The sequence below is a fragment of the Colobus angolensis genome, unplaced genomic scaffold (genome assembly GCF_000951035.1).
Source record: "Colobus angolensis palliatus isolate OR3802 unplaced genomic scaffold, Cang.pa_1.0 Scaffold58, whole genome shotgun sequence".
NCBI classification, from domain to species: Eukaryota; Metazoa; Chordata; class Mammalia; order Primates; family Cercopithecidae; genus Colobus; species Colobus angolensis.
The window spans coordinates 402,762-429,678 of NW_012119376.1; the positions used below are offsets into that span (position 1 = coordinate 402,762).

At 38.9% G+C, this 26,917-nt stretch overlaps 1 protein-coding gene across 1 annotated transcript in view; it reads right to left on the reverse strand.

The window, feature by feature from the left end:
* Positions 1–26,917, reverse strand: part of UTRN (utrophin) — a 608,259-nt gene that overhangs the window by 389,348 nt on the left and 191,994 nt on the right. The window contains exons 24-33 of the mRNA XM_011962010.1: positions 22,795–22,908; positions 21,856–22,011; positions 16,718–16,888; positions 14,033–14,212; positions 11,250–11,384; positions 9,038–9,187; positions 7,901–8,062; positions 6,544–6,672; positions 5,659–5,832; positions 3,307–3,462 (exon numbers count right to left, since the gene is read on the reverse strand). Coding sequence (XP_011817400.1) covers positions 3,307–3,462; positions 5,659–5,832; positions 6,544–6,672; positions 7,901–8,062; positions 9,038–9,187; positions 11,250–11,384; positions 14,033–14,212; positions 16,718–16,888; positions 21,856–22,011; positions 22,795–22,908 — 1,527 coding nt within the window. The remainder of the gene's footprint in view (positions 1–3,306; positions 3,463–5,658; positions 5,833–6,543; positions 6,673–7,900; positions 8,063–9,037; positions 9,188–11,249; positions 11,385–14,032; positions 14,213–16,717; positions 16,889–21,855; positions 22,012–22,794; positions 22,909–26,917) is intronic.

Sequence of the window (26,917 nt, forward strand, 5' to 3'; positions counted from 1 at the left end):
CTCAGATTTCTTACTAAGTGATATAATTCCTAAGACCTGGTCGAGGGCCCTCTTCTTTCACTATATCCTGTTCCTAGACAATCTATCATCCCTGATTACTTTAATTACCACCTCTATGCAGATGACTCATAAAATCCACCTCTTCAGTCCAGATATATTCTCCAGACCTGAATAATCATGTGAGTACCCGACATTTCCAATTAACATTCTCAAAGGTACTTAAAATGTCAACATGTCCAGCCAGGTGCGGTGGCTCATGCCTATAATCCCAGCACTTTGGGAGGCTGGATGGGCGGACTGCCTTAGCTCAGGAGTTCGCGACCAGCCTGGGCAACACGGTGAAACCCCATCTCTACTAAATACAAAATTTAGCCAGGCATGGGGGCATGCACCTGTAGTCCCAGCTACTCCAGAGGCTGAGGCAGGAGAATTGCTTGAACCTGGGAGGTAGAGCTTGCAGTGAGCCGAGATTGCACCACTGCACTCCAGCCCGGGCAACAGAGCAAGACTACATACCAAAAAAAAAAAAGGTCTACATGTCCAGTACATACCTGTGATTTCTGCACACCTCCCCTTTTTTTTTTTTTTTTTTTTTGATGAAATTTTCACTCTTGTTGCCCAGGCTGGAGTGCAGTGGTGTGATCTCAACTCACTGCAACTTCTACCTCCTAGGTTCAAGCGATTCTTCCTCCTAGGTTCAAACAATTCTTCTGCCTCAGCCTCCCGAGTATCTGGGATTATAGGCACACACCACCACACCCAGTTATTTTTTTTTTATTTTATTTATTTATTTTTGTATTTTTAGTAGAGACGGGGTTCCACCATGCTGGCCAGGCTGGTCTCGAACTCCTGACCTCAGGTGATCTGCCCCCTCAGCCTCCCAAAGTGCTGGGATTACTGGTGTGAGCCACTGCTCCTGGCCCTCTATCTTTTCTTACAGCACCCATCTCAATGACCATACTATCCACATCATCAAGCCAGAAACCAAGGAGTCATCCTTCATCTCTTCTTCTGCACCAAGTCCTGTTGATTTCACTTCCTACATATGTCTGAAATCAGTTCCCTCACTCCATCTCCACTGTCCATCCTAGTTGAAGGTATGACCATCTTTCACCAAGAGTAGAGCAATGATTTCCTAACTGGTCTCACATCCACTCCAGCCTCTCTCCAATTCTTCTTCCAAACTGCAGTGAGTAATCCTTTAAAAGACATATCTGCATATGTGATTTCCCTACTAAAAACTGTGCAATAACTGCTTAAGACACAGATTTAAATCTGTAACACAAACTCTATGACATTGGCAGGAATTCGTCTCATCCTGTTTCCCTAACACCATGTTCCCCACACTGGCTCTCTTTGTTCTAGCCACATAAATGTGCCACACTGCCTCCTGCCTTAGAGCCTTTATATATACTGTTTTATCAGTCTTGAAATCTCCTCTAGTTTCACCCAGGTTACTCCTACCCAGACTTCGAATCTCAGCTTATGCATCACCTCCTCAGGGAAGCCTTCCTAACCCAAGACTGGGTGAAATCCCTCTTTACCTATACTGTTAAAGAACCATGTACATTCTTCATAACTCTTCAGACTGATACTGTAACATCATTTCATGTAACTACTCAATATTTTCCTCTTTCACTACCCTAAGTTCCATTAGACAAAGAGATAATTTATCTTTTTCCTCACTGTCTCCTTTTTCCTCACTGTCTCTTTTTCCTCACACTCTCCGCACTGTATAATTCCCAACACAGAGTAAAGTCTCAATTGAGTGAAACTTTAAATGATAAAATCAATTAATACTAAAATTATAGTCACAATTGGAGAAATAGTGCAAAAACCAGCAATGCCATTCCATTCATAAAATGCCCAGTGAATAAATATAACAATATTTAATGAATAACCAGCTGTATAATTCCAAAAAGAAGCTCTAAGGTATGCGTTTCAGACATGTAATGCATCAAAATGTACCACATCAACAATTTAAACTTGCGTAAGTAAGATCAAAAAGCATAAACCGGTCATTCTGATTTCAACTGAAAACAAAATTTCAGCTGTTTTTCTCTGGGCTTATGTAGAAACTTCAATATTACCTGAACTGGAAGTAGTTAATATTTCCTAACTGAAGAAGGATCCAAAATACCATCAAACATGGTTTTCCAATATTACCTATTAAGGTTTCACACTTCCACACATTCTTTGCTCTCCTGTTTTCAGGACAAAGATTCAGTCACTCACAGCAAATGCTCAACAACTCCTGCATGGATTTACTAAAATGCCCAAATTAGAGATATTTCTTGGCAGGATTTCAAACCCTGGTAGATTAATGTGAACTTCTTGCCACTGGTTATTTACTAGAGCCCTGATGTTTTAACATTTCTCAGTAGACTATTTAGAAATCTAAAGACAATAACTTGAGTTTTTACAGGGACTATTATTTCCCATTTTTCCTACATGAAATGGGAAAACATTAGGACTAAAAGCAGAATGTTTATCACAATTAAAATTACACTTAGAAAAAACTTACATGTTATGACTAGAAAAAAAGCCAACACTGGCTACTGCTTCCCATTGAAATTTGGAATTATTAACATTTATTGTTTCCCTTGTATTTCGTTGAAGTACTAAGTCTACCACAATGAACGTATATTACTTGTAGTTTCCTTAGAATAACTTATGGAATGTCAGTAGCCATTGAAAGTATAACTATTAGCTTGAATTAAATATTAAAAATAAAATTTTTTGAAAGAGTGTCTCACTCTGCTGCCTAGGCTGGAGTGTAGTGGTGTGATCTCAGCTCACTGCAACCTCTGCCTGCCAGGTTCAAGCAACCATCCCACCTCAGCCTCCCAGGTAGCTAGGACTACAGGTATGCACCACCATGGCTTTTTTTTTTTTTTTGAAATTTGTTTTGTTTTTGGAGGTTTTCATTTGTATTTTTTTGTAGAGACAAGGTTTCATCATGTTGCCCAGGCTGGTCTCAAACCCCTGGGCTCAAGCCATTACCCGCCTTGGCCTCCCAAAGAGCTGGGATTACAGGCATGAGCCACTGTGCCTAGCCAAAAATAAATTTCTGTGTAACTATGAATCACTGTAATATTAGCACGTACATTTAAAGAAATATAACAAAAATTATTACAATAAATTGAAAACACATATGAATCTCATGATTTTCAAACAAGCATTTTCCAAAAAGTGAAATTTAAAAATACATGAGAGAGAAAGAGAGAGAGAGAGACAGCGAGTGAGAGAGAGAGAGAGAGAGAGAGAGAGAGAGAGAGGAATGAGTTGTGGGCCTGCTCTCCTTACCTGTGCGCCCAGGTCATTGTAAAGGACCTTCAGGGAAGTCAGCTGCTCATCCATCCCTTTTGGGTTGTCCGTTTGTTGTTTCTGGACAATATGTCTTCCTGTTTTAATTACAGTTTCCACTTCAAGTTTGACTTCACTCAAAGTTTTATACAGTTTCTTTAAAACAAACAAAGAAAAAGACAAATTACACACTGTGGTGACAACTTGCCAACTGGCATCATGTCAGAACACAGCTTACGCAGACTGACAGCCAAGACCTAACTATAGCGATCAGAGGCCATCATCTTTCTCAGATTTGGTCTGAAGGTCGAGTCAAATGAAATCAAGCTTGTAATAACTTCTTCAAATCTAAGAAAATAAACTAATAGAGTTGATGCTCATTCTTTTAAAATCTCAGACAACTGTTTTAAATGTTTATGAAAGTACTTGATAATATAAACATTTTTGCTACATAAAATGGGAAAACATTAGGACTAAAAACAGAATGTTTATCACAATTAAAATTACATTTAAAAAAATCTTGCATGTTATGACTAAAAAAAGCCAACACCGGCTACTGCTGTCTGTTGGATTTGGAATTGTTAACATTTATTCCTATTTCTCGGAAGTACTAAGTCTACCACACTGAGCATATATTATTTGTATAATAAAAAATACAAAACTCGATATATCAAGCTGTATATGATTATAAGTAAACAGATTTCTGAGGCAAATCAAAACCACAATAAGACACTGTCTCATACAGAATGACTATCAGTAAAGAGTCAAAAAACAACAGATGCTGGCAAGGCTCTAGAGAAAAGGGAACACCATACGCTGTTGGTAGGATTGTAAATCAGTTCAGCCCCTGGGGAAAGCAGTTTGGAAATATCTCAAAGAACTAAACATAGAATTATTATTCAACCCAGAAATGCTATTACTGGGTATATATGTAAAGGAGAATAACTGTTCTACCAAAAAAACATATGCACTCCCATGTTTATCACACCACTACTTACAATAGCAAAGACATGTCATCAACCTAGGTGCCCATGAATGGGGGAATGGATAAAGAAAATGTGTACAAATACACCACAGAATACTACATAGCCAGAAAAAATGAAATCATGTCCTTTGCAGCAGCATGGATGCAGCTCAAGGCCATTATCCTAAGTAAATTAACGTAGAAACAGAAAACCAAATACTACATGTTCTCACTTATAAGTGGGAGTTAAACGATGGATACACATGCACATAAAGATGAAAAGCAAAGACACTGGGACTCCAAAAGATGGGAAGGAGAAAAGGGGCAAAAGCTGAAAAACCACCAATTGGGTACTACATTTATTATTTGGGTGATGGGTTCAATAGAAGCCCAAACCTCAGCATCATACAATATATCCATGTATCAAATGTGCACATGTACTTCCTGAACCTAAAAGTCTTCAAAAATTAAAAATTAAAATAAATTTAAATACAAAAAAAGAAATCGGAGTCCTGTAGGTCAAATTCAGAGCCATTGTCATTCTAGTTACCTGAAACCAAAAAGCTTTATTCTAAACAGCTTCTCTTGACACCATACATCATCATTTCAACATCTCACAGGATGCTGTCATGTAACAGACCCCTGAACTATGTTCCATGAAGTCAAGGACAGCACTTTCTCTGATTACCATTATGTCACAATAATCAAATAAATACTTATATACATGCACATATATATTAAAAGTTATCCTTCGTTTTGAAAAGCACAAAGAACTGACCCTATACCTCTCCTATCCTAAAGAGTCTCATCTTAAGTTTTGTGATTCTCAGGCAGAACACTAATTCTAAGATTGTGTCCCTTTAGCTACTTTATTTTTAAATTTCTATTCAATTGAATTATAAAGTTCAAGACTAAAAAAGTAATAAGGCCTTATGTATCATTTCTTCTTTCCTATCTTAAGGTTTAAATTTCTATTTGAACTTCTATTTTCCTAGAAAATGGAATTTTTATGATATCCATTGTAAGTATGGTTCTTCTAGCTAACTCAAATTTATCCTTGAAAACTTTGCTTATTAGTCACATTCTGCTGAAGCCTTCCTAACTTCACATGGTGATTAAGACATGTTTCTTTTGCTTTGGTTTTTGTTTGTCATCATGTTATATACATGTCTATTGTAGTGTCCTCCACTATCTCTCTTATCTCTTCTAATGTCTTTGGAGGGAAAGATCACATTTCTTATTTTTTAACATGTTTTCCATCATCAGTCCTTATGTTTAGCACACTCTAGACTAGTGATCATTGGATACACTAGGCATGTACTTGCTAGACCAAGCCATAACAGCTGCTGAAAAAGCCACTACATGTGCCAATCACCCAACAGCCTCACCATACACTTGTCCAGGTGGGTCTGTATGACATCAGGGTCTACGTCCTTCACATCCAGAACATGAAGTTCTGCTTTCACGCCATCCAGCACACGCTTGCAGTCCAGCATGCGCTGTTCGAAGTTAGCAGGCTTCTGGAAAAGCTGGAACTTTGTGGATACCTCTCGGAGTTTCCTCTGTTTGCAAAAATGAAAATATGCAATTCCCATCAGGATGATTATCTCTCTCATCATGAGCATAACACATACTACTAAAAATTTGTACCATAAAGCACCAAACAAAAAAAAAAAAATTCAGTAATATGACCAAAAAAAAAAAAATCCTAATGAAACTTGGTGAGGATACCCTATTGCCTAAGTGAACTGCATAGCCCAGTGTCAAAAATTACAACACTCAGTGTCTCAATCTCAGAAGTAATGGATTTGGATAAGAAATTTAGATAAAGCTGGCCTCACTGGAACTAAAACTTCATGTAAAAAGATCGTTCAGGAACCTAGAACTCAAAATGCCCTTCATCACAAATTCAGAGTGAAAGTCAATGTCATATCGACCATGAAAGAACTAAATGATGCTGCATCCAATTCATGCTCAGCCTGCCCACATTATCAGCCACACAATACATTAAAGAAAAAGTCTATATAAAGCTAACTTCTAAATCTGGCTCACTCTCCTGTTTCTCAACTCAATTATCAAAATCAGATTTAATATTTTTCCATCCATGCAACAATTTGTTTCTGCTGTCCTGGGATGCAACCTTCAATACATCACTCCCATCCCATGGTTTACATCATAAAGAATATCAGTGGTGCCCAAGTAATCAATTCTCTTTTCTAAAAAAAAATTCCCAACATGTTGAAAAGTAAAAGGAAGCTCCTGGCCCTCTTTACCTGTAGCACATCCATCTGACTTCCTCCTCTGGCAGTCCTACTCTCTGGGGAAGCCGGGGGCTGAGAACGCATATTTCTTCTCAACTCCTCTAGGGTTAGCTCATGGGCTGAGATCTCTGCTTGAATTTTCTACAAAGAGATTGGAAAGGGGAAAGGATGACCTTTTGTTTTCTTAAGTATAAAAAGAGACAATACAAAAGTTCTATATCGTTGTGTCATACATGATATTGTATTTTACATAATGTTGACCTCCACAGAAGCTTTAATAAGTTTTTGTAGGCCAGGAGCAGTGGCTCACGCCTGTAATCCCAGCACTTTGGGAGGCCAAGGCGGGTGGATCATGAGGTCAAGAGTTCAAGATCAGCCTGGCCAAGATGGTGAAACCCCATCTCTACTAAAAATACAAAAATTAGCCATGCGCAGTGGCAGGCACCTGTAATCCCAGCTCCTCAGGAGGCTGAGGCAGGAGAATCACTTGAACCCGTGGGGCAGAGTTCGCAGTGAGCTGAGATCATGCCACTGCACTCCAGCCTGGGTGACAGAGTGAGAATCCATCTAAATAATAATAATAATAATAATAATTTTTTGCATAATAATAATATGGCCCACTGCATGGTATGACTATTGTACGTGATGCCCACGCTAAGGTCTTTGCATTTGTCATTTCTAATGTGCACAACTTGTTTATAAGGAAGGAATTGTCCCAACTTCACAGCTAAGAAAACTACAATTTAAAATATATAGGACTTTTCAGCCAGGCACAGTGGCTCACACCTGTAATCCCAGTATTTTGGGAGGCTGAGGAAGGCGGATCACCTGAGGTCAGGAGTTTAAGACTAGCCTGGCCAGTATGGCAAAACCCTGTCTCTACTAAAAATACAAAAATTATTGGGAGGCCGAGGCAGGCAGATCACTTGAGGTCAGGAGTTCAAGACCAGCCTGGCCAATATTGCGAAACTCCATCCCTACTAAAAACACAAAAAATTAGCCAGGCCTGGTGGTGCACACTTGTAGTCCCAGTTATTTGGGAGGCTGAGGCAGGAGAATCACTTGAGCCCAGGAGGCAGAGGTTGCAGGGAGCCAAGACCGTGCCACTGCACTCCAGCCTGGGTGACATAGTGAGACTCTGTCTCATATAAATATATAAATAAATTTAATTTAATTAAATATATAGGACTTTTGCCAGAGTCTCACACAGAAAGCAAGAGAACTCCAAAACCCAATGCTGCCCTGTAAGTAAGTCAATCTTTCCCATTGACTCTCGGTTTTGGATGGTAGGAGGGGTTCTCTTATAGTTGAGGAGGCAACTACATAAGCTCTCTTTACAGCTCAGAAGCCCTCAAATACATGGCAATACCTGAGCTTCCTGTGGAACTTGGAAAGCATCTATCCTGTCAGTCAGGTACGTGGTGAGCTGTTTGTCCAGCTCCCCCAAGCTCTCTTGCAAGACTTGAAGCATCTGGTCAGTTTCCCGCAGGACCTGGAGTTGCTTTTCCAAAGAAATCTGCTTGCTCTCTGCCTGCACAGAGGACAAATTGAATCATTAGTTGCCCAACACAAACAGAAATAGCAGAATATATATATATATTCTGGCCATTAAGAAAAGACTATAAAAGCTTTCGTCCAAGACTTTAGCCTTCTTTATAAATAAATAATAATTACTAATGATAACAGTGAAAATGTCCCACTAGGATCTTATGTACCATGCAGCTGAATTACTAATCATTACTTCTTTCTATATACAATGTCGAAATACAAAAATGTAAAGGTTTCCCAAAAGATGTATTAAACAGAAGATAAAAATTTGCTATTTATTATAATTTTAAAGCATTTTTAGGAATCAGCAATGTCTGCCAATAAGAATATAAAACATAAGAAAAATGTCTATTAATACATAAACATCAGAGTCTCTTTTTTTCCAAAGCCTAAAACAAATTCTATAGGTGTACATACATATTGAACTACTATTTACTGCACTTTTGGTTTAAACTTGATGTTATTCATGGGCTGAACATCCACAGTTATCATTTAATATGTGTTTGGAAGCACCTAATATTCATACCCAACCTTCCTATAAAAGAAGTGCTCTTTCTCTAATTTGTGATACAAATATCTATGTTATAACCTAGATATGAACTAAGAGACTATGGCTTTGCAGCTTATGTCAAATATCATGGCCCTAATATTTACTAGGATAGTATGAGTTGCTGTTCTTATATACAGCTATCATATGATCCTTAATGAAAATTAAATAGTTTACAAGTAGAAATCATCTCAAAAATAATTTTTTTAATCATCAAATTCTGCCTTAGAGTGTTAGATCTATTCTTCCCTAGTGAGTATTTCAATACCCTCAATGCCCCTGTAAGCACTGGTTACCAACTTTAACCAACATTAAAGATTTCCCCAACATTAAAGCTCTGTGATATGGAGCTTAGGGCCAGCTCCACTTCATCAATACCTAATCAACACCCATGCATGTCCCAACTCTCACCAGGTGACTTAGATCTTCATATCGGCTATTGAAAGCCTCCAGTTTCTCACTGATTATATCATCCAGGATCCCCCCATCGATCAGAGTCTGGCCAAGTTCTCGAATCTGAGTGCGATTATCTGCCGGGTGGCGCAGAACAGATTCCAGAGACTGGAATGGAGATGGGGAAAAAAATAATAATGCATTTACTAAGGCAAAATATATCAAGGATCCTCAAAATGTCTATTTGTTAAACAAGTAATTCTATTTTCTAAATATCTACCTAAGGAACAGGACCAAAAATTAAGTAAATTACTAATTCACAAAAATATCCATCACGGTATTAAAAAATGCATAAAAATGAGCAATTAGCACATGTGATATAATTTCACAAAAACAATTTCAACTATTATTAATTATGGGAGGGTGAGACAGGAGGATCACTTGAGCCCAGGAGTTCAAGGTTGCAGTGAGCTATCATACCACTGGAATCCAGCCTGGGCAACAGAGCGAGACCATGTCTCTAAACAATAAATAAATGAATAATAAAAAGTTAAAAATAATTATTAATTATACAAGGAAATGCTTATGATATGAAACAAAGTTTAAAGGTGGAGACAGTACTATGCAAACAAAATTATCTCAACTTCTATTAATTATGTTACTAAAAATAAGTACTCATTTTCCTACAATATATGCAGAATAAGAGGCATTGTTTTATATAAACACTTTTTATATACATAAATCTAATTAACCATATGGGCTAAATAGCATTCCCAGTTTACAGATGGGAAAACTGAAGCTCAGAAAGGTTAAATAACTTGCCTAACATACACACAGTCAAATATATTAAATAACATACACACAGTCAAAAGAAGAGCTAAGACATCAACATGGCTCTAAAGCCTTTAAGACCCCAAAGCCTGGCCAAGCGCGATGGCTCACACCTCTAATCCTAGCACTTTGGGAGGCCGAGGAAGGCGGATCACTTGAGGTCAGGAGTATGAGAACAGCTTGGCCAACATGGTAAAACCCCGTCCCTACCAAAAATACAAAATTAGCTGGGGTGGTGGCACACGCCTGCGATCTCAGCTACTCAGGAGGCTGAGGCACGAGAATTGCTCGAACTCAGGAGGCAGAGGTTGCAGTGAGCCAAAATCACACAATTGCACTCTAGCCTGGTCAACATAGAGAGATTCTGTCTCAAATAAAAAAATAAATAAGTAAATAAAAGATCCCAAAGCCTTTGATCCAATATACTACCATCTAGTATGCATACGTAAAAGACAGTAGTTAGGAAGAAATCTACAAACCATTTTAAAATGTTTATCTTAGAGTTTGCTTTATACTTTTCTTTATTTTCCATATTTCTAGCATGTACACGTATTCACTCTTACATTAGGAAAAAAAAATTAAGTTTTCATATTTTTCATTCACTCTGTCTCTCACTCTGCTGTATTTGAGAAGTGACATCTTTTCTCTAGCACAGCATCCATCTCCTAGAATGTAAGTGCCACATTTTACTCATTTCTGACCTTCAACCCATTTGTCCACTCAGTTCCCACATGGTACCTACCAAGACATTTTTAAAAGCATATCTACCCCTTCCCATTTCTTTTTTTGTTAAGCAGACCCACCCCCTTTGCATTGTATTTCATTTAAGAAACGGTTATTAAATTAACGTGTGCTACACACTGTGGTGGGAACAGAGGAATAACAAGGTGTCGGGTACATTTCCTGTCCTCAACGGGTTCAAAGTCCAGGCTTGAAGATAAGCTCCTATGACAAGATCCCATGCCTCAACCACTGTCTTTTAACTTCTAACATCTGAAGGTAAGAGACAGGAAGCCCCTGTAAACCGTCAGTGCTGTATTTAGTGAGTAAAAATAACTTGTTGACAAAACAAGAGAGCAGTTGTCCTAATAACATATGGCAGAGCTTTGTCCAGGGCCTAGTAAAATAAACTGGAAAACCACTAGAGTGCTTCAACATGTCTAAAATTTATGAATTGTGAAACAGTTAACCACATCTTGAGGCTGATATAGTGGGTCACCAATAATCTAAATACACATGATTGCATAAACACTTCAGGCTATGAAAGAAAATGCAAGTGACATTGAAAACGACTGAGGAAGCAAATGCATTTGCCTGCATAAAGCATTACATTCCTCATTGTAATATACGTGTGGCCTCATCACAACAGAGAAATGCCATGGAGATCGCGGGTTCCAACCTCCAGGGCTTTGTTGACAGCGTCCGTCTTCTCAGGCAGGACCTCTGTGCTCTTCATCCGCTCTTCCAAAGTGTTTAACCAGGTGGTTTCAAGATCCAAATAGTGAAGCAGTTCAATCCAACAAGACCAGACCTCCTAAAGCATGAAAAAGTTTAAATTAGACAAAAAGCCATTTCACACATCGTGTATCTAGTGCTACACATTCTCTTTAATCACTAATAATTTCATTTGAATGTGAGTATATCTAGGAATTCAAAAACTGTTGGAGTTGAAACTTCAAAAATAAAATAAAATAAAATAATCCAAAAAAAATCATATTAGACCAATTGGTGAGGGGTATGGAGCAAAGAGTGGGCAAGAGGCTGCCTCACTCTTTAAAATAAATTCCACGATCTGATTTAAATGTCAAAAATACAACTATATAGTTAGTAGGAAAAACAGGAGAGAAACATTATTTAGTTTGTTTTTTAAAGGCCAAGTTCACACCTGTAATCCCAGCATTTTGGGAGGCCAAGGCAGGTGGATCACCTGAGGTCAGGAGTTCAAGACTAGCCTGGCCAACATGGTGAACCCCTATCTCTACTAAAAATACAAAAATTAGCCGGGTGTGGTGGCAGGCACCTGTAATCCCAGCTACTCAGGAGGCTGAGGCAGGTGAATCGCTTGAACCTGGGAGGTGGAGGTTACAGTGAGCCCAGGCCACACCACTGCCCTCCAGCCTGGGCAACAAGAGTGAAACTCTGTCTCAAAAAAAAAAAAAAAAAAATGTTTCTTGAACAAAAGAAAAAAATTACTCACAATTGTAAATTTTTAAAAAATTATCTCATAGAATATTGAAATCTCCTGGGCCCCACCCAATTCCAACTCAGAGCTAACTGATGTAAAAGTTTGCAATGTAGCCTTCCCAACTTTTTTCTAAATTCATGAGGCCATATCAATATAAGAAGAGGGCCACATTTTACCAAAACTGGAGTTATACTGTTCTTACTATATTGGTTTTGATCACTCATTCCCCTCTAAGGTTTCCAGAGCAGAGACCCAGGGGTTGTGTAGTGGGTGGATACATTTAGAAATTTATAATCCCTTATAAGAGGAACTTATTTGAGTGGTAAGTTTAGGAGAAAGAATTCAGCTGGATGCCTCCTGGGCTTGTCGTCTTGAATGTACTAAACGAGTGCAGGCATCTGCTGGTCTATATAAATGAGTGAAGGCACCTGCTGGTCCATACTCCATATGAAGTATGCCTACCAGATCGGGGGCAGTACATTTTTCTACAAAGGGCCAGACAGTAAATATTTTAGATTTGGGGGACACATTTGGTTCCCATCACAGATTCTTCTTGGAGGGGGATATGTGTTGTACAACCCTTGAGAAATGTATAAACTACTCTTAGTTAACCAGGTATCCAAAAACCAACGTACAAGTTAGATTTAAACCCTCAGCCAGTCCAGGTGCAGTGGCTCATGCCTGTAATCCCAGCACTTTGGTAGGCCAAGGCAGGAGGATGGCTTGAGCCCAAGAGTTGAACACCAGCTTGGGCAACATAGCGAGACCCCCATCTCTACGAAAACATTAAAAAATAATTAGCCAGGTGTGGCGTTGCAAGGCTGTAGTCATAGCTACTCAGGAAGCGGGGACAGGAGGGTCACTTGAGCCCAGGAGACTGAGGTTACAATGAGCTATGATCACACTACTGCACTCCAGCACAGGTGACAGAGCAAGACCCTGTCTCAAACAAAACAAAACAAAATCCTCAGCCATAATTTGCCAACCACTGAATTAGAATAAAAGAAAAGAGTTTCTATTCCCCTACTTCTACAAGCAAAAAAGCAGACCAAAAATCTGCTCAGTTGCAAGCATGACCTCTTTTCTAACGGGAAAGCAAAGATGACTCAAAGAAGATCACTCCCAAGAAGCAGACGGATCCCAAAACAAGTAGCTTTCTTACTAACTTGCCTCAATGATACATATTTACTTTAGCACAAAATTGGTTTAGAACAAGCAATGAATGAATTTACAAATGAATGAAGGATCAAAGTAACGAATGAATTTAGGTTAAATATTGCAGTTGCCATTTTTTACCATTTCAGGATTTACCACAATACAAATATTTGTTTTACATTAAATTGAATGTAAATTAAACTGTTGTAAATTGAAAGCCTTCTTAAATCTTCCAACAAGCAATAACAAAAGTCATACTACTATAAAAACAAACGAGGAAAACCTTACTGTTAGTTTAAAAAAATTTCATAGAATCATCTACATTTTACATGTAATGGCCAGGAAGAAAAAAAAAAAAGGTATTTTATCTAAGGCCCAGTAAAACAGTCACATATTTAAGTACTGTTTTTCCTTCAGATGACTCTCGAACTTTAATACCACTCAAAAGAAAATAATTCCTCTCTGTGTACTCAACCAGACAAGACAAAACAAAACAAAAGAGAGGCTTGCAATGTGCTCTGTACTTTTTGGACTGGAACAGGCCCTACAGATCATCTGCTACATGAAAACCTGGATGCACATATAAATAAAGTAAAGTTTGAAGACATAAAATGACTTGCCCAAGAACCTTCTGATAATTAGGGACAGATTTTGGTCTCCTATTTTTAACCCCTCTTTCATTTTTATCAAACTATTTCCCAAGAACTATTTTTCCTTTATGATCCAGAATTCTAAAGAAAAGTGAAATTTTCTCCAAGATTTGAAAATGACCAAAACATTACAGAGTTTGGATCTCAGAAATACATCACTGAAAAATAATAATAATAATAATAATAATGTACCTCTAGTGTGTGGCACTTTCCTCGAACTCTGTTACAAAGAAGTTGGTAATTCTCCAGCACAACATTCAGCTCAGACGTCAACTCCTGGCCACCAGAGGGCACCTTGGCAGCTAATAACTTGATGTTGTCCTTGAGAATCTTCACTCTCACCTCCTTCTGCAACACATCCTCTTTTGCCCTCTGTTCCAAGAAAGGATGGATGAACTTGAAAAACGTCTCCCTTTCTCAGTAACCAATTTCTTTCCTTTTTTTTTTTCAAGAATTAAACCAAAGTTAAAACATCTGGATGATTCTAACTGTCAAAACACTACATTATATAGGTAACAGTGAATGGTTTTGTGGGGTTTTGTTTTTGTTTTTGAGATGGAGTCTTGCTCACTGCAACCTTTGCCTCCCAGTTCAAGAAATTCTCCTGCTTCAGCCTCCCGAGTAGCTGGGATTACAGGCGCCCACCACTACGCCTACCTAATTTTCATACTTTTAGTAGAGACGAGGCTTCACCATGTTGGCCGGGTTGGTCTCAAACTCCTGACCTCAGGTGATCCACCCACCTCGGACTCCCAAAGTGCTGGGATTACAGGCATGAGCCACTGCACCCAGCTCAGTGAGTGTTTTTGAAATAAGAATGCTAACTCTAAAATTTCACTCACGAATCCAATGTACTCAGCTCCCACAAATGTTTTCATTTCATAACAGCAGTGTTAACATAAGTTATCCCAATTATGTTTACTGACATGAAGCATTTTCAAAGTCTGGGTCCAAGACCAGAATTTAAGTGAGTGAATTTTAATTATCACTGGAGGGCTGAGCAGATTACACTGCAATAAACACATTTTCACAAAAATTGAGGTACACTATGGTAGAAGTATCTTTAAAAGTTCTCTAAATAATTTAAACTTTTTTAAAAATTCTAGAACACAGGTACATGTATCCTTCTGCTAATTAATAGCATTTCAATGATAAAGTTAGACTGAGACTGATCCAGAAATAGCTGTTTCTCAGTGCTCAAGATAAATAATCTGACATTCAGGAAAATCAACCTATTAGGCTGGTGTAAATGTAATTGCGGTTTATGCCATTATTTTTAATGGCAATAAATAAAAATAAAACAGTCTTTCATTTTCCCCTTTACTTTTCTCTGCTATTTAACGGTTTTGAACTTCCTTACTTTGGGGGAAAGTAATTAGGTGTAGCGGTTTTGTAAGTCTTAATGGCTGTTTGAAAGAATAAAAATAAATAAAATGTTGCCCAATCAAATATTTAAATATCATTTTTCGCAAATCTCATCTATAGCAACTTTTAAAATCCAAAGAACTACAATGCCAATAGTGTAAAGAAAGATAATAAATGAGACAATTCTTAACATGGTAGCCTATTTTAAAATACCTGTGTAGTGAGTATTTTTAAATCTTTCAAAAATAGATGCACTTACAACAAGTCTCCTGTCATATTCACTTTGATTCATGTATAATAATGCATGAATGTCACATAATCCCTTTTTTGAAAAAAACTCTGCACAGAGATTTTTGTTTTAGTTATACTTCTAGGCAAGTTAACTTTGAGGTAAAACAGTCACTGTGTTGCTCAAGCTTATAGGAAAAAAAAGCTTTGAAAACACAATCTCCTTTGGCTTGAACACTCAAGGACAGTTGAAGCTGTGTTAGAAATTTGGGAATGATGCCCAGTTCTTTTATTATATATAAAAAGAGAGTGTTCAAGACTATCAACACAGGAGTACAAATTTACAGGAAATGTATCCAGTGAATCCAACTAATAAGAACTCCCTTGATGCATTCCTACTGCTACTCCTACCTGCTCTAATGAAACGCCGGTGTTCATATGTGCCGTAAGTATTACCTGGAAGATCAGTACAAGGAAAATAATAACAAACCTCAGACAACTTGGGAGGTCTCTTTTGTTCCCCTTGCAAAGAATAATTCTTCATGAAAATTTTTGGAAATAGTGATGAATGCAATTAATGCCACTGGATTGTGCACTTAAAAATTAAAATGGCCGGCCGGGCGCGGTGGCTCAAGCCTGTAATCCCAGCACTTTGGGAGGCCGAGACGGGCGAATCACGAGGTCAGGAGATCGAGACCATCCTAACTAACACGGTGAAACCCCGTCTCTACTAAAAAATACAAAAAAAAAAACAACCGGGCGAGGTGGCGGGTGCCTGTAGTCCCAGCTACTCCGGAGGCTGAGGCAGGAGAATGGCGTAAACCCGGGAGGCGGAGCTTGCAGTGAGCTGAGATCCGGCCACTGCACTCCAGTCCGGGAGACAGAGCGGGACTCCGTCTCAAAAAAAAAAAAAAAAAAAAAAAATTAAAATAGCCAATGTTGTATGTATTTACCCCAATTTAAAAAAATAATCATTCTTCCTCACGCCCACTACCAGAGGGTTTTAAGTCATTCTCTGTAGCCTCCCAAAGGTCTAACTTAAGAGCCTGTCTCACAGGCCCTCATGGACTCAACTCATGGGCCAAGCCATACACGTGGACTCCTGGCTTCCTTCCTCTGCTAAAATCAGAGCAGCTACCCTGTTACACTTTTTTAATTAAAAAACCTACTGTGAAAGATGCTATGTGCACACAGTGCTTGACAGTTGGAGAGACAATTGATGGGCTGGTTTTAAAGGGAGGAGGGAGGCATGAAGTCTCTTGGCACTGGTTGTCCCCACCTCACCTTCATCTCTTCCACAGCACTCTCAAGCTCTTCTGGTGACTTGTACTCAAAATCCCGCTCCAGGTATTCTTCCTCGGCCTGGGTCATCCATTCCTGCATCTCTGCCAAGTCTTTCTTTAGGTTCGCAGCTTTTTCTTGACTTTCAGACAACCTACTTTTTTGAGTAGCGATCTACAAAGGAAAAACCATTCCCCCAAATAAACAAACGTTAATGTATTCAATGTCAAGTTTTAGCTCTTAATATTTAAAGGCACGTGATAACTTTCCACAACGAATTGCATACTTTAAAATTCAGATAAAATCTCACACACTTCGTGCTAATGCTGTGGAATATAAGCAATAATGAAAATAATCTTATGACTGGAATTCTACACCACATTTGGATAATACTCTTATCTCGAAATATCTATTATAATTTTGAAAACACGTAACTGTTGACTGTAATCCCAGATGTAGGAATCTATAACAGTAAAAGCATATATATGAAGTAAATTTAATGTAGCACTGTTTATAATGAAAAAAAAAAAGGAAAAACAAAAAACCTAGAAGCCGGTCAAGTTTGGTGGCTCACGCCTGTCATTGCAGCACTTTGGGAGGCCAAGGCAGGGGGATCACCTGAGGTTAGGAGTTTGAGATCAGCATGGCCAACATGGCAAAACCCCATCTCTACTAAAAATACAAAAATTAACCAGGCATGGTGGCACATGCCTGTAGTTCCAGGAGGTGGAGGCAGGAGAATCGCCTGAACCTGGGAGGCAGAGGTTGCAGTGAGCCGAGATCGCACCACTGCACTCCAACCTGGGGAAAAGAGCAAAACTCAGTCTCAAAAAAAAAACCTAGAAGCAACCAAAATGTCCATTTTCTTCTTTTTAACTGCACTTCCCATTAAGATTTCACTTTTAAAAAGCAGCGAGGGATAGGCTGCTATTAAAGATGTCATAAAACACTGCTCTACAAAATTTTGGTTTTGATATCATATATCATATATTTGTATATGCCACACAGACACAAAAAAGTTACAGTAAAAAATAAATAGTTGTCTGATTCTGATTCAGTAACTTAGTTAAAAATTTCAGAGAAGTCAAGAAATATTTTCAGAGCACTCCTCCCCATAACAACAAACTGACTTCTACTGTGAGAGAAGGCATCATTCTGCAGTGACAGTCCAACCCCTACGTGACAGGCTCAGCCTCATGCTCAAATTAAATGCCACAGTAGTGGCCATGCTGCCAGGGCCTGCTTGGCTGCTAGGTTGATAGTAACCAAAGGCCAGCACAGGAACTGGATGGTTCTCACGGAAGTTAAAGTTAAGCAAGAGATAGAGGCTTTCCCAGTCCCTCTCTCCAAATAGGATCTCTGGCATAAAAATAGACAGGACCAAACAAGAGCTTTTCTTCCACTGTCCCCACAGGGTAACCAAGGAACTGGTGCCAGCAATACTCACAATCCCATTCCCAAGCCTGGCTGATCATCAGGTTAACCTGGTAAGCTTTTCATTAAAATACATGCACACACATAGAAAGAGAAAGAGAGAGAGAGAAAGATTCTTGGGCCCCACTTCCAGAAAATTCTCTGTATGTGTACTTTTTGAACACTAGTCAGCAATATAATTTTCACAGATCCAAACACAAATGAAGAAAATAAAGACATTACCACAACAACAACAAAACACCCTCAAAATTATCTTTAATTATCCTGAGAATATATACTTTCTATTTTTTGGCATTTAAATGTTGCTGTTTTACAGGATGTCATGAATATAATAGACGAAATAAACTATCTTTGTTGTTGATTTGTTTTATATGCCTGTTCTTTTCGCAAAATGAAAATTTGACAAAATTATGTTTGTCCAAAACTACTTCAACATTTGTACTAGTCAATGCAATGCAATAGTCTGGAAACGCTCCAGATAATTTTCACACATGTGGTTACCTCCTTCCTAAGGACACTTTAAATTTCCCATATGTTTATTCCTGTATTTTGAATCAGCAATTCACAATGAATTCTTTGTTGTCATATTTATGTGGATGGATGGATGGATGGATAGATCGATAAAGATACAAACTTCTAATTATCACCTTCCTTGATCCTCACTGCCACTTCCAAACCATTCTCTATTTATTTCCTCAAAAAGCCCAGTTCCTTAAGGCACATGCCATCAGATTACAGCATATTGAGAAAAATTTGAATTTAGCTAGGATAAGAGATGAGAGTACAACATTATTAGTTTCTTAAGTGTGATCATGGTATTGTGGTTTTGCAGAAGAATACCTTCATGCTTGGAGAATCATTATTTAAGGGTGAAGTGTCATGATGTTTTCAATTTCCTGTTCAAAAGTACCAAAAAAAAAGGGTGTGTGTGTGTGTGTAAAGAGAAGGGCAGAGAGAGAGAAAGCAAAGGTGATAAAACATTAGCGAGTCTCTGAATGGATGGATATACAGCTGCTCCTTTTATCATTCTTTTAACTTTTCCCTACATTTGAACGTGTTCAAAATAAGTTAGTTGGGTAAAACAACAAAAACAAAGCCAAATATTCAGTTATGCAAATATAAATTTTTCTGATACAAACATTAGCCAAAAGCATTTTATTAAGAAATATGTACTATCCACATGACTGTGGGGTATGCCTTCTATTTTCCACTGCTTTGTCACTCACTTCAGCTATATATAGCCTATTATTCCACTAATAAAAATCAAAGCAACCGAGAGAGAATACCTCCCAGTTCTACTGTTCTCATATCATTTCCTCCCTTCCATTACCATGGAGAAACCATATCTCATAGCAACATCTTCACTTAGATGGTGGATCTCATCCTCACATAATCACAGACTTCACTTGAGAAATTCTCCTATCTCAATCTCTTTCTGCACCATCATTTTTTTCTAAATGAGAGGTCCTCTCATTAATATCTCTCATTTAATATCTCTCATTATAAAAAATAACAAAATCACCTCTTTGGATTCCCATCACCAGCACCCACCCATTTATCTGCTCCCCTGAAGAGAAATTTCTCAAAGTTGGTTATGCTTGGTGTCCCAGTTCCACAGTTCCCATACCCTCCTTGACACTCTCCACTATGACTATTTTTCCCACCAGATCACTGACCCTACTTTCTCAAGGTTATTAAGTGCCTCCTTCTTATCAAATTTAAAGCCTGATTTTCTGTTTTGATTGGCCCCTGCAATCCTCAGCATTAGGCACTGTGAAGTTTTCTCCACCTAGCATCTGGGACCCCACATTCCCCATTACTGATTTTTCCTCCTTAGCTTCTAGCATCAAATTTAACCCTTCCAGAATGGTAGTCATCATTTCACCTACACCCACAAAAGCTTCTCCTTCGTTATTGCAGTAAATGACACCACAATTCACACAAAGTGGAAGCTTTGCAAAATTCTGAGTCATGCTTGACCGTTCACTTTTTCTCCTATCACACATCCAATTCTTTCCTTAGGTCTCTTCTTTATTTTCAAACCTAGTATTTCTTATGCCCTCCATCACTACTTCTCTAGCCTCTCTAGTACATGGGGCCATCTTCTCTCTCCAAGATTGCAGTAACCTTATAAGGATTCTTTCTATTTTCATTCTTGCCTTCCCTGAGCAAACTACTCACATGAAAACCAGAGAGAGGCCGAGTGCAGTGGCCCATGCCTGTAATCTCCACGCTTTGGGAGGCTGAGGCAGGAGGATGGCTTGAGGTCAGCAGCATCTGAACAGATTGGCATCTGGTCTCAAACTGCTGACCTCAAGCCATCCTCTTGCCTCAGTCTCCCAAAGTATTGAGCCAGAACCCCATCTGTACGATTTTTTTTTTTTTTTTTTTTTTTTTTTTTTTTTAGACAAGGTCTGGCTCTTTTGCCCAGGCTGGAGTGCAGTGGTGCGATCTCAGCTCACTGCAACCTCCATCCCCTGGGCTCAGGCTACCCTCCCACCTTAGCCTCCTAAGTAGCTGGGTAGCTGGGACTATAGGCACATATCACCATGCCTGGCTAATTTTTGTAATTTTTATAGAGATAAGGTTTTGCCATGTTGCCCAGGCTGGTCTCAAACTCCTGAGCTCAGGCAATCCACCCACCTCAGCCTTCCAAAGTACTGGGATTACAAGCATGCACCACTGCATCTGGCTCAAAAGTATTTATAAAATTATCTAGGCATGGTGGTGAACACCTATAGTCCCAGCTACCCAGGAGGCAGGAGGATTGCTTGAGCCCAGGAGTTCAAGCCTGCGGTAAGCAAGGATCCTGCCACTGCACTCCAGCCTGGGTGACAGAGCAAGATAGTGTTGCTAAAAAAAAGGAAACAAAACAAAAAGCCAGAGTGACCTTGAAAGATCTATATCACATGTCACTTCCCTGTTCAAACCCTTCAAATTCCTTTCTGTGTAATATCATACTTGAAATAAATCCCAAGTCCTTTCCTCCAAGGCCATAGCTAATCCATCCTCTGCCTACCTCTAACCTCAAATATTCCCATTCTCCAACTCACTAACTCCTCTCTACACTGCCTTCATTCTTTATTAAACAGACAAAGTTCATTCCCACCACAGAGTTTTAAAACTTGCTATTCTCCATGCCTGAATGTTCTTATCTGAACCTTACAAGGTTCATCTCTTACTTTACTCAGTTCTTTATTCAAATGTCCCCATCTCAGAAAGTCCTTCCCTGACCCTCCTATTTGAAATAACCCACCTAGCCCTAACTCCTTGCTACTCCTCCATAATATTATTTGTTATCCATCTGCCTCACTAGAATGTAAGCTCCTTAAGAGGAGTTTCTTCTTCCTTGTTCAATGCTGTACCTGCAGTGCCTAGAATGATGCTTGACAGTTGGCAACTCATTAATATTTGCTAAGTAAATAAATGGTCAACTCAAATGTTTTAGGGGTAAAGCAAGTGTCATAAATGTGTTTCAAGACAGGTTTAAGACAGGAATGGGTAAGCCCTGAGCCAAACTGGACAATCAGCACCCTCTCTTAATTCAAAAAATGATGCCCTTTTTCTGCCCCAGCTCGCTACCCATGCTGGAGTTATTCTAGAGCATTGTTTTTCAAACTGGATGGGTCATAATACATTTAGTCAGTTAAGAGAAGCTACAGTCTACATCTCTTGAAAACCATAGATAGCAACGTTGAAAAACTCACCTCCTTGCTAAGTTTCTCCAGTTGGGTTTGGTAGTCACTTAGTCTTGTCTGCACCCAAGTTTTTATTCCAGCAATGGGACCACTTTGAAGATTAGTCTCTATTTCCTTCATGTTTTTCAGAGATGATTCAATTGTTTCTATTTCATTAACAAATGCCTAAACACATAAACGATGCATGTTGAGTTCATTACTATATAAGTGGATGCCATAATTATAGTTTGTCTGCTTATCTCCCTGCAAATATTATGGAAGCAGACTGCTTAAGAGTCAGTACTTCTAACTACTTAAGAAATATTGTGCCATAAGAAACTCATTTCACCTGGGTGCTTGATATAGCCATCTGACAAATTAGATCAGAAATACTTGACTCTCAGCAGGGAACAGTCTTTTAATTAATGTAGAGAAGCCTAACGATTTAACCAAATACAAACTGCATGCACTATTACTAGCAAATTCATTTTTTTTTGGGGGGGGGGTTGTTTTTTCTTTATACTTTAAGTTCTAGGGTACATGTAAACAATATGGAGTCATTGTATATTGCTTTTCTTGTGCCACACAGTGAGGATTTAAGAAAAACAAACTTAACAAATGAATTTGATGAACAGACACTTCTCAAATTCATTTGTTACATATGTTTTTTTAAAATCCTCACCATGTGGCACAACAAATGCAATATACAATGACTTCTAATGAACTAAAATTATTCTTGTTCTCTATTCTATAACCTCTCAAAATTCTATAACCATGGCCAGAAATAAAAACATGAAGAATCTTTCATTCTTTTATTAGCTATAAAGTCATAAAAGCTTTATGATGAAAGATATTTTATCTAGATTGAATGTTATGTTATATTCTCACAATTTTAATAATAGCAGCGAAAAACATGGAAAAAGAACAAAACGTTATTTATGACAAATTCCCCAGATCAGCAAAACTCACAGAGCACTGGTCTAACTGCCTCTGTAGATCCGCGTCGTTTCCTCGGGCAGCCTGCTGTTTCATTAGGAAGTCTTTCACGCCATCCATCCACTTCTCAATGACTGTTGAATCAGCCTAAATCGAACACGATAACAGAGAGGGATATTACTCCATGACGTTCAGTCTACTACATCTCCAGATCTACTGCCACTGGAACAAAGGCAACTTTTTAAAGCTCTGATGGTATCATTTTCACTTAGTTTATTTCTTTTTTTAAGGCTTCCAACTTTGAAAATGATTATTTTCTTCATTCTTGACTAAAATCCTCAAGAGATGACAGGCTAGTAACCATTCTAAAGATTTCCAAACACTAGCTCTTTTTGCTTAAATGCAAACAATAGGTATGATTTAAAATGCAAATTACAGGGAAAAAATGCATTTCTAAGTTTAATCAGCTATAAAATATTTTTCTCTGATATAATTTAGAACAATTTTTCTTTAAAGTTAGTAACTCAGAGCAGGAATAAACAAATAGAACGGTGGAGGGAATACAATAGACGGCTCTCATTTCTGCCGTTGGATGCCTTTTTATCTGAGAACTCAGGACAGTCACTGCTCTGCTCCATTCTTTCACCCAACATTTATTAAGCACCTACTGTATACATAAACTAGTTACTGTGTATGGTGATAAGGGTGCAAAGACAAATGTGAAAGCAAACATTTTGCAAAGAGAAAGAGGCTTTAGAGAGAAGGTAACATTGGAACTGGGCCTTAAAAAATACAAATAAGGGTCAAGCATGGTGGCTCACGCCTGTAATCCTAACACTTTGGGAGACCCAGGCCATGGATCACGAGGTCAAGAGCTTGAGACCATTCTGGCCAACAAGGTAAAACCCCATCTCTACTAAAAACACAAAAATTAGCTGGGCATGGTGGGGTGCCTGTAGTCCCAGCTACTCAGGGGGCTGAGGCAGGAGAATTGCCTGAACCTGGGAGGCAGAGGTTGCAGTGAGGCAAGATCACACCACTGTACTCCAGCCTGGCAACAGAGCAAGACTCTGTCCCGCACCCCCCCCGCCAAAAAAAAAGAAAAAAAAAAGAGAATGCAAATAAGTAGATACAATTTGAGCTTTTGAGCTCTAATACCAAAGTCATTTCTTTCCATAGGTGGGCAACTGCCATGTTTTTCTCCAGTCTTCTGCTGATGACATGTTCCCAATTCCTTCCATGATGTCTGCAGGACATGACATCTAGGTATTGCTCACTACTCTGATCAACATGCTCTGGAACCTACATCAGTTTTTTAATGTCCTTAAAATATGCCACCCAGAACCAACTATTCTGATCCTTATAATGTTTGAATTGATCACAAAGATCTAACTAGTTTATACAAGGTTATCAGAGATTATCTCAAACACTTTGGTGAAATCAAGACTTGCCAAGAATGTTCATTTGTGAGCATTATTTGAACTAAATGAGAAAGCATCTCCAAATATGAGATGTTATCACTCTATGCATCCAATAATCTAGTCTTCCTCCTCAAAAAAAAAAAGAAAAGAAAAGAAAAGTAGTACTTAAAGGAAATGAGTCTGGACAAGGCCTATTAGTGGTATCCCTGTTGATTCCTGGTGACCACCACATTCTTTCCTAAGCACATATAAGATCTCTAGTCGGTTATTTATCTTACAGTTTGGCTAGGAAATGACATCAAACTTACTTTATAGCTTCAGCTTCTAAAAACTAATGTGTCCTCTTAATTAGGACATTTCTCCATCTCCATTTCTGTGGTAATTTGTCACAAGTCTATGACGTGACTGACCCTGAGATTATGGGTAAAAATCCCACTTGGGATTCAGATTTATGCATCTGGAGGGAACTCTGAATGCTTTTGCCTGTGGTCCTTAGTTCAGGCTCTAAAGCACTCTCAGTAATGACTATTCTATACTTCCTAGTTTTGAAGGCCATTCTCTGATGAAGATGTCAAGTAAAAAGTGCTTATCCAGCTAGGTTTCTCTGTGTCCTCCATTAATATTACACCATCCTGTCTAAGCACCTCTGCATCTTGTTTATTCTTGGCACAGCTTTGAAAGCCATTTCAGTTCCATTGCACACTTTCCCCAGGCTGCTTCCTCCTCTCTTCTCCAGTCTGTCTGACATGATTCCACAAGTCCATGCTACCCTTGTATATTTTCAGTTGGTTACAGGTCATTTCTGTGTTTGCTCCAGCATTTCAAGATCTCAGCATAGAAAGGCATCTTGGGAAGACATGCTCAGAGCGGGTAGAGTGGGGCATCCAAAAAAGACAGAAGTGCAAAAAGAGAGAAAGTGTGAACTCATTCATAGGGTTCATAAAATATGACTTTAAAAATTCTCGCTTAACTTGTCACCACAGATGCCTGCACTGCTAATCTCCATTCTGCACTTTTAAAGAATGCATTACTGGGGCCAGGTGTGGTGGCTCACGTCTGTAATCCCAGCACTTTGGGAGGCTGAGGCAGGCAGATCATGAAGTCAGGAGGTTGAGACCATTCTGGCTAACATGGTGAAACACCATCTCGACTAAAAATACAAAAACATGAGCCAGGCATGGTGGCGGGCGCCTGTAGTCCCAGCTACTTGAGAGGCTGAGGCAGGAGAATGGCGTGAACCCAGGAGGCGCAGCTTGCAGTAAGCCGAGATCACGCCACTGCACTCAAGCCTGGGCAACAGAGCAAGACTCTGTCGCAAAAAAAAATAAAATTTAAAAATGCATTACTGCTGTATGACTGGGAAATTCATTAACTGTACTTTGAATAACGAGAACTGATGGTCTCCTCAGCCAAAAATTTTCAAAATGTATAATGGAAGCATTATATTTCAAGGAGGTTTTAACCACAATGGGCTTTGACTTGAGAAAATGGCCTTAACTACTCCAGTCACTGGCGTATGAGGAAGTTTTATGGCCTCGACTGCCTTCCTTCCTCCCTCCTTCCCACACTCTCTCTGACACACACAGACCTATGAGGGAACACACATTTCACATGTATCTGTTCCTTCTCTCCCTCTTAAACTTTGACGTGAGAAAAAAGAAAGAGAAAAGCAACAGACAGATAAGCCATGTAGGCCAATGGATCATCCCAACAGTGAGGAAAGGAATAGAAGGGAATCTGTACACACTGTAATATTTTCACTACTAAAAATCCTGCATGTAATTCTGACCACTCTGTGTTCTAAAAGAGACAGTGTGCCCAAATAAAGAAATGCTAAGGTCTGACTACCAAGCTCAGCACCTGCCTAGCCATGGGGCTTTGAGAAACTAATTTTTCTTTGAGCCTTACTAACTCATCTGTAAAATTAGAATCATAACAACTATCTTGTCTGGTTGTTCTGAAAAACAGAGATTCCCACATAGAAGAATGCACTAAATGGTAGCGATTATTATACTAAGATCTACAAAACTAACTACTTTATTATTACCAAGATTAAGACCATAAGAGTTACCACATCCAAGTTTTGGTGTTTATGTCCCATCAGAGGAACCACAGGAATGAATGGACAAGATGAGCACGTGTTTGCATAAGCATAGATTTCACTTTTTTAATTGCTGCCAACATTAATGCTTGTTCTATCCTGTAACTGTTTCAAAGTAACTGTTTCAAACCGCTACTGCTTATATATCTGGCCAGATCTGGCCAAATACAGCTCATGGGAAGGAATCGGTACAGAAGGAAAGGCCCACCCTTCAGAAGTGCTTGGCAGCTGCAGATTCACTTGGCGTTTCCACCTCGTGGCACACCACGCGGGAAGGGTTATAAGTCCCGAAGATCAATGCTGTGAGGGTGAAGGCAGGAGACAGGGAGCTCTGCTCTGCCTTCCTTTCTCCCTATCCTGTCTCCTCTTTCCCTGGCAAAATATTGTCACAGTCAACCTGTAGCAGATGTTTCCTGTGCTTTCCAAATACACCAAAAGTCAGTTCAGCTTTAAGACAATTCCACAGCAAAGAGGTTGGTTACAAAGATGGTCAAACAGCTCACATGAAAATAGTGTTTCTCTCTCCATTTAAAAATTACTCAGCTGATGCACTTAAAAGGCTTTTAATCTACAATAATGATGATTTTTTTTCTTCACCTCCATCTGCTTACAGAACACACACACACTCACACAC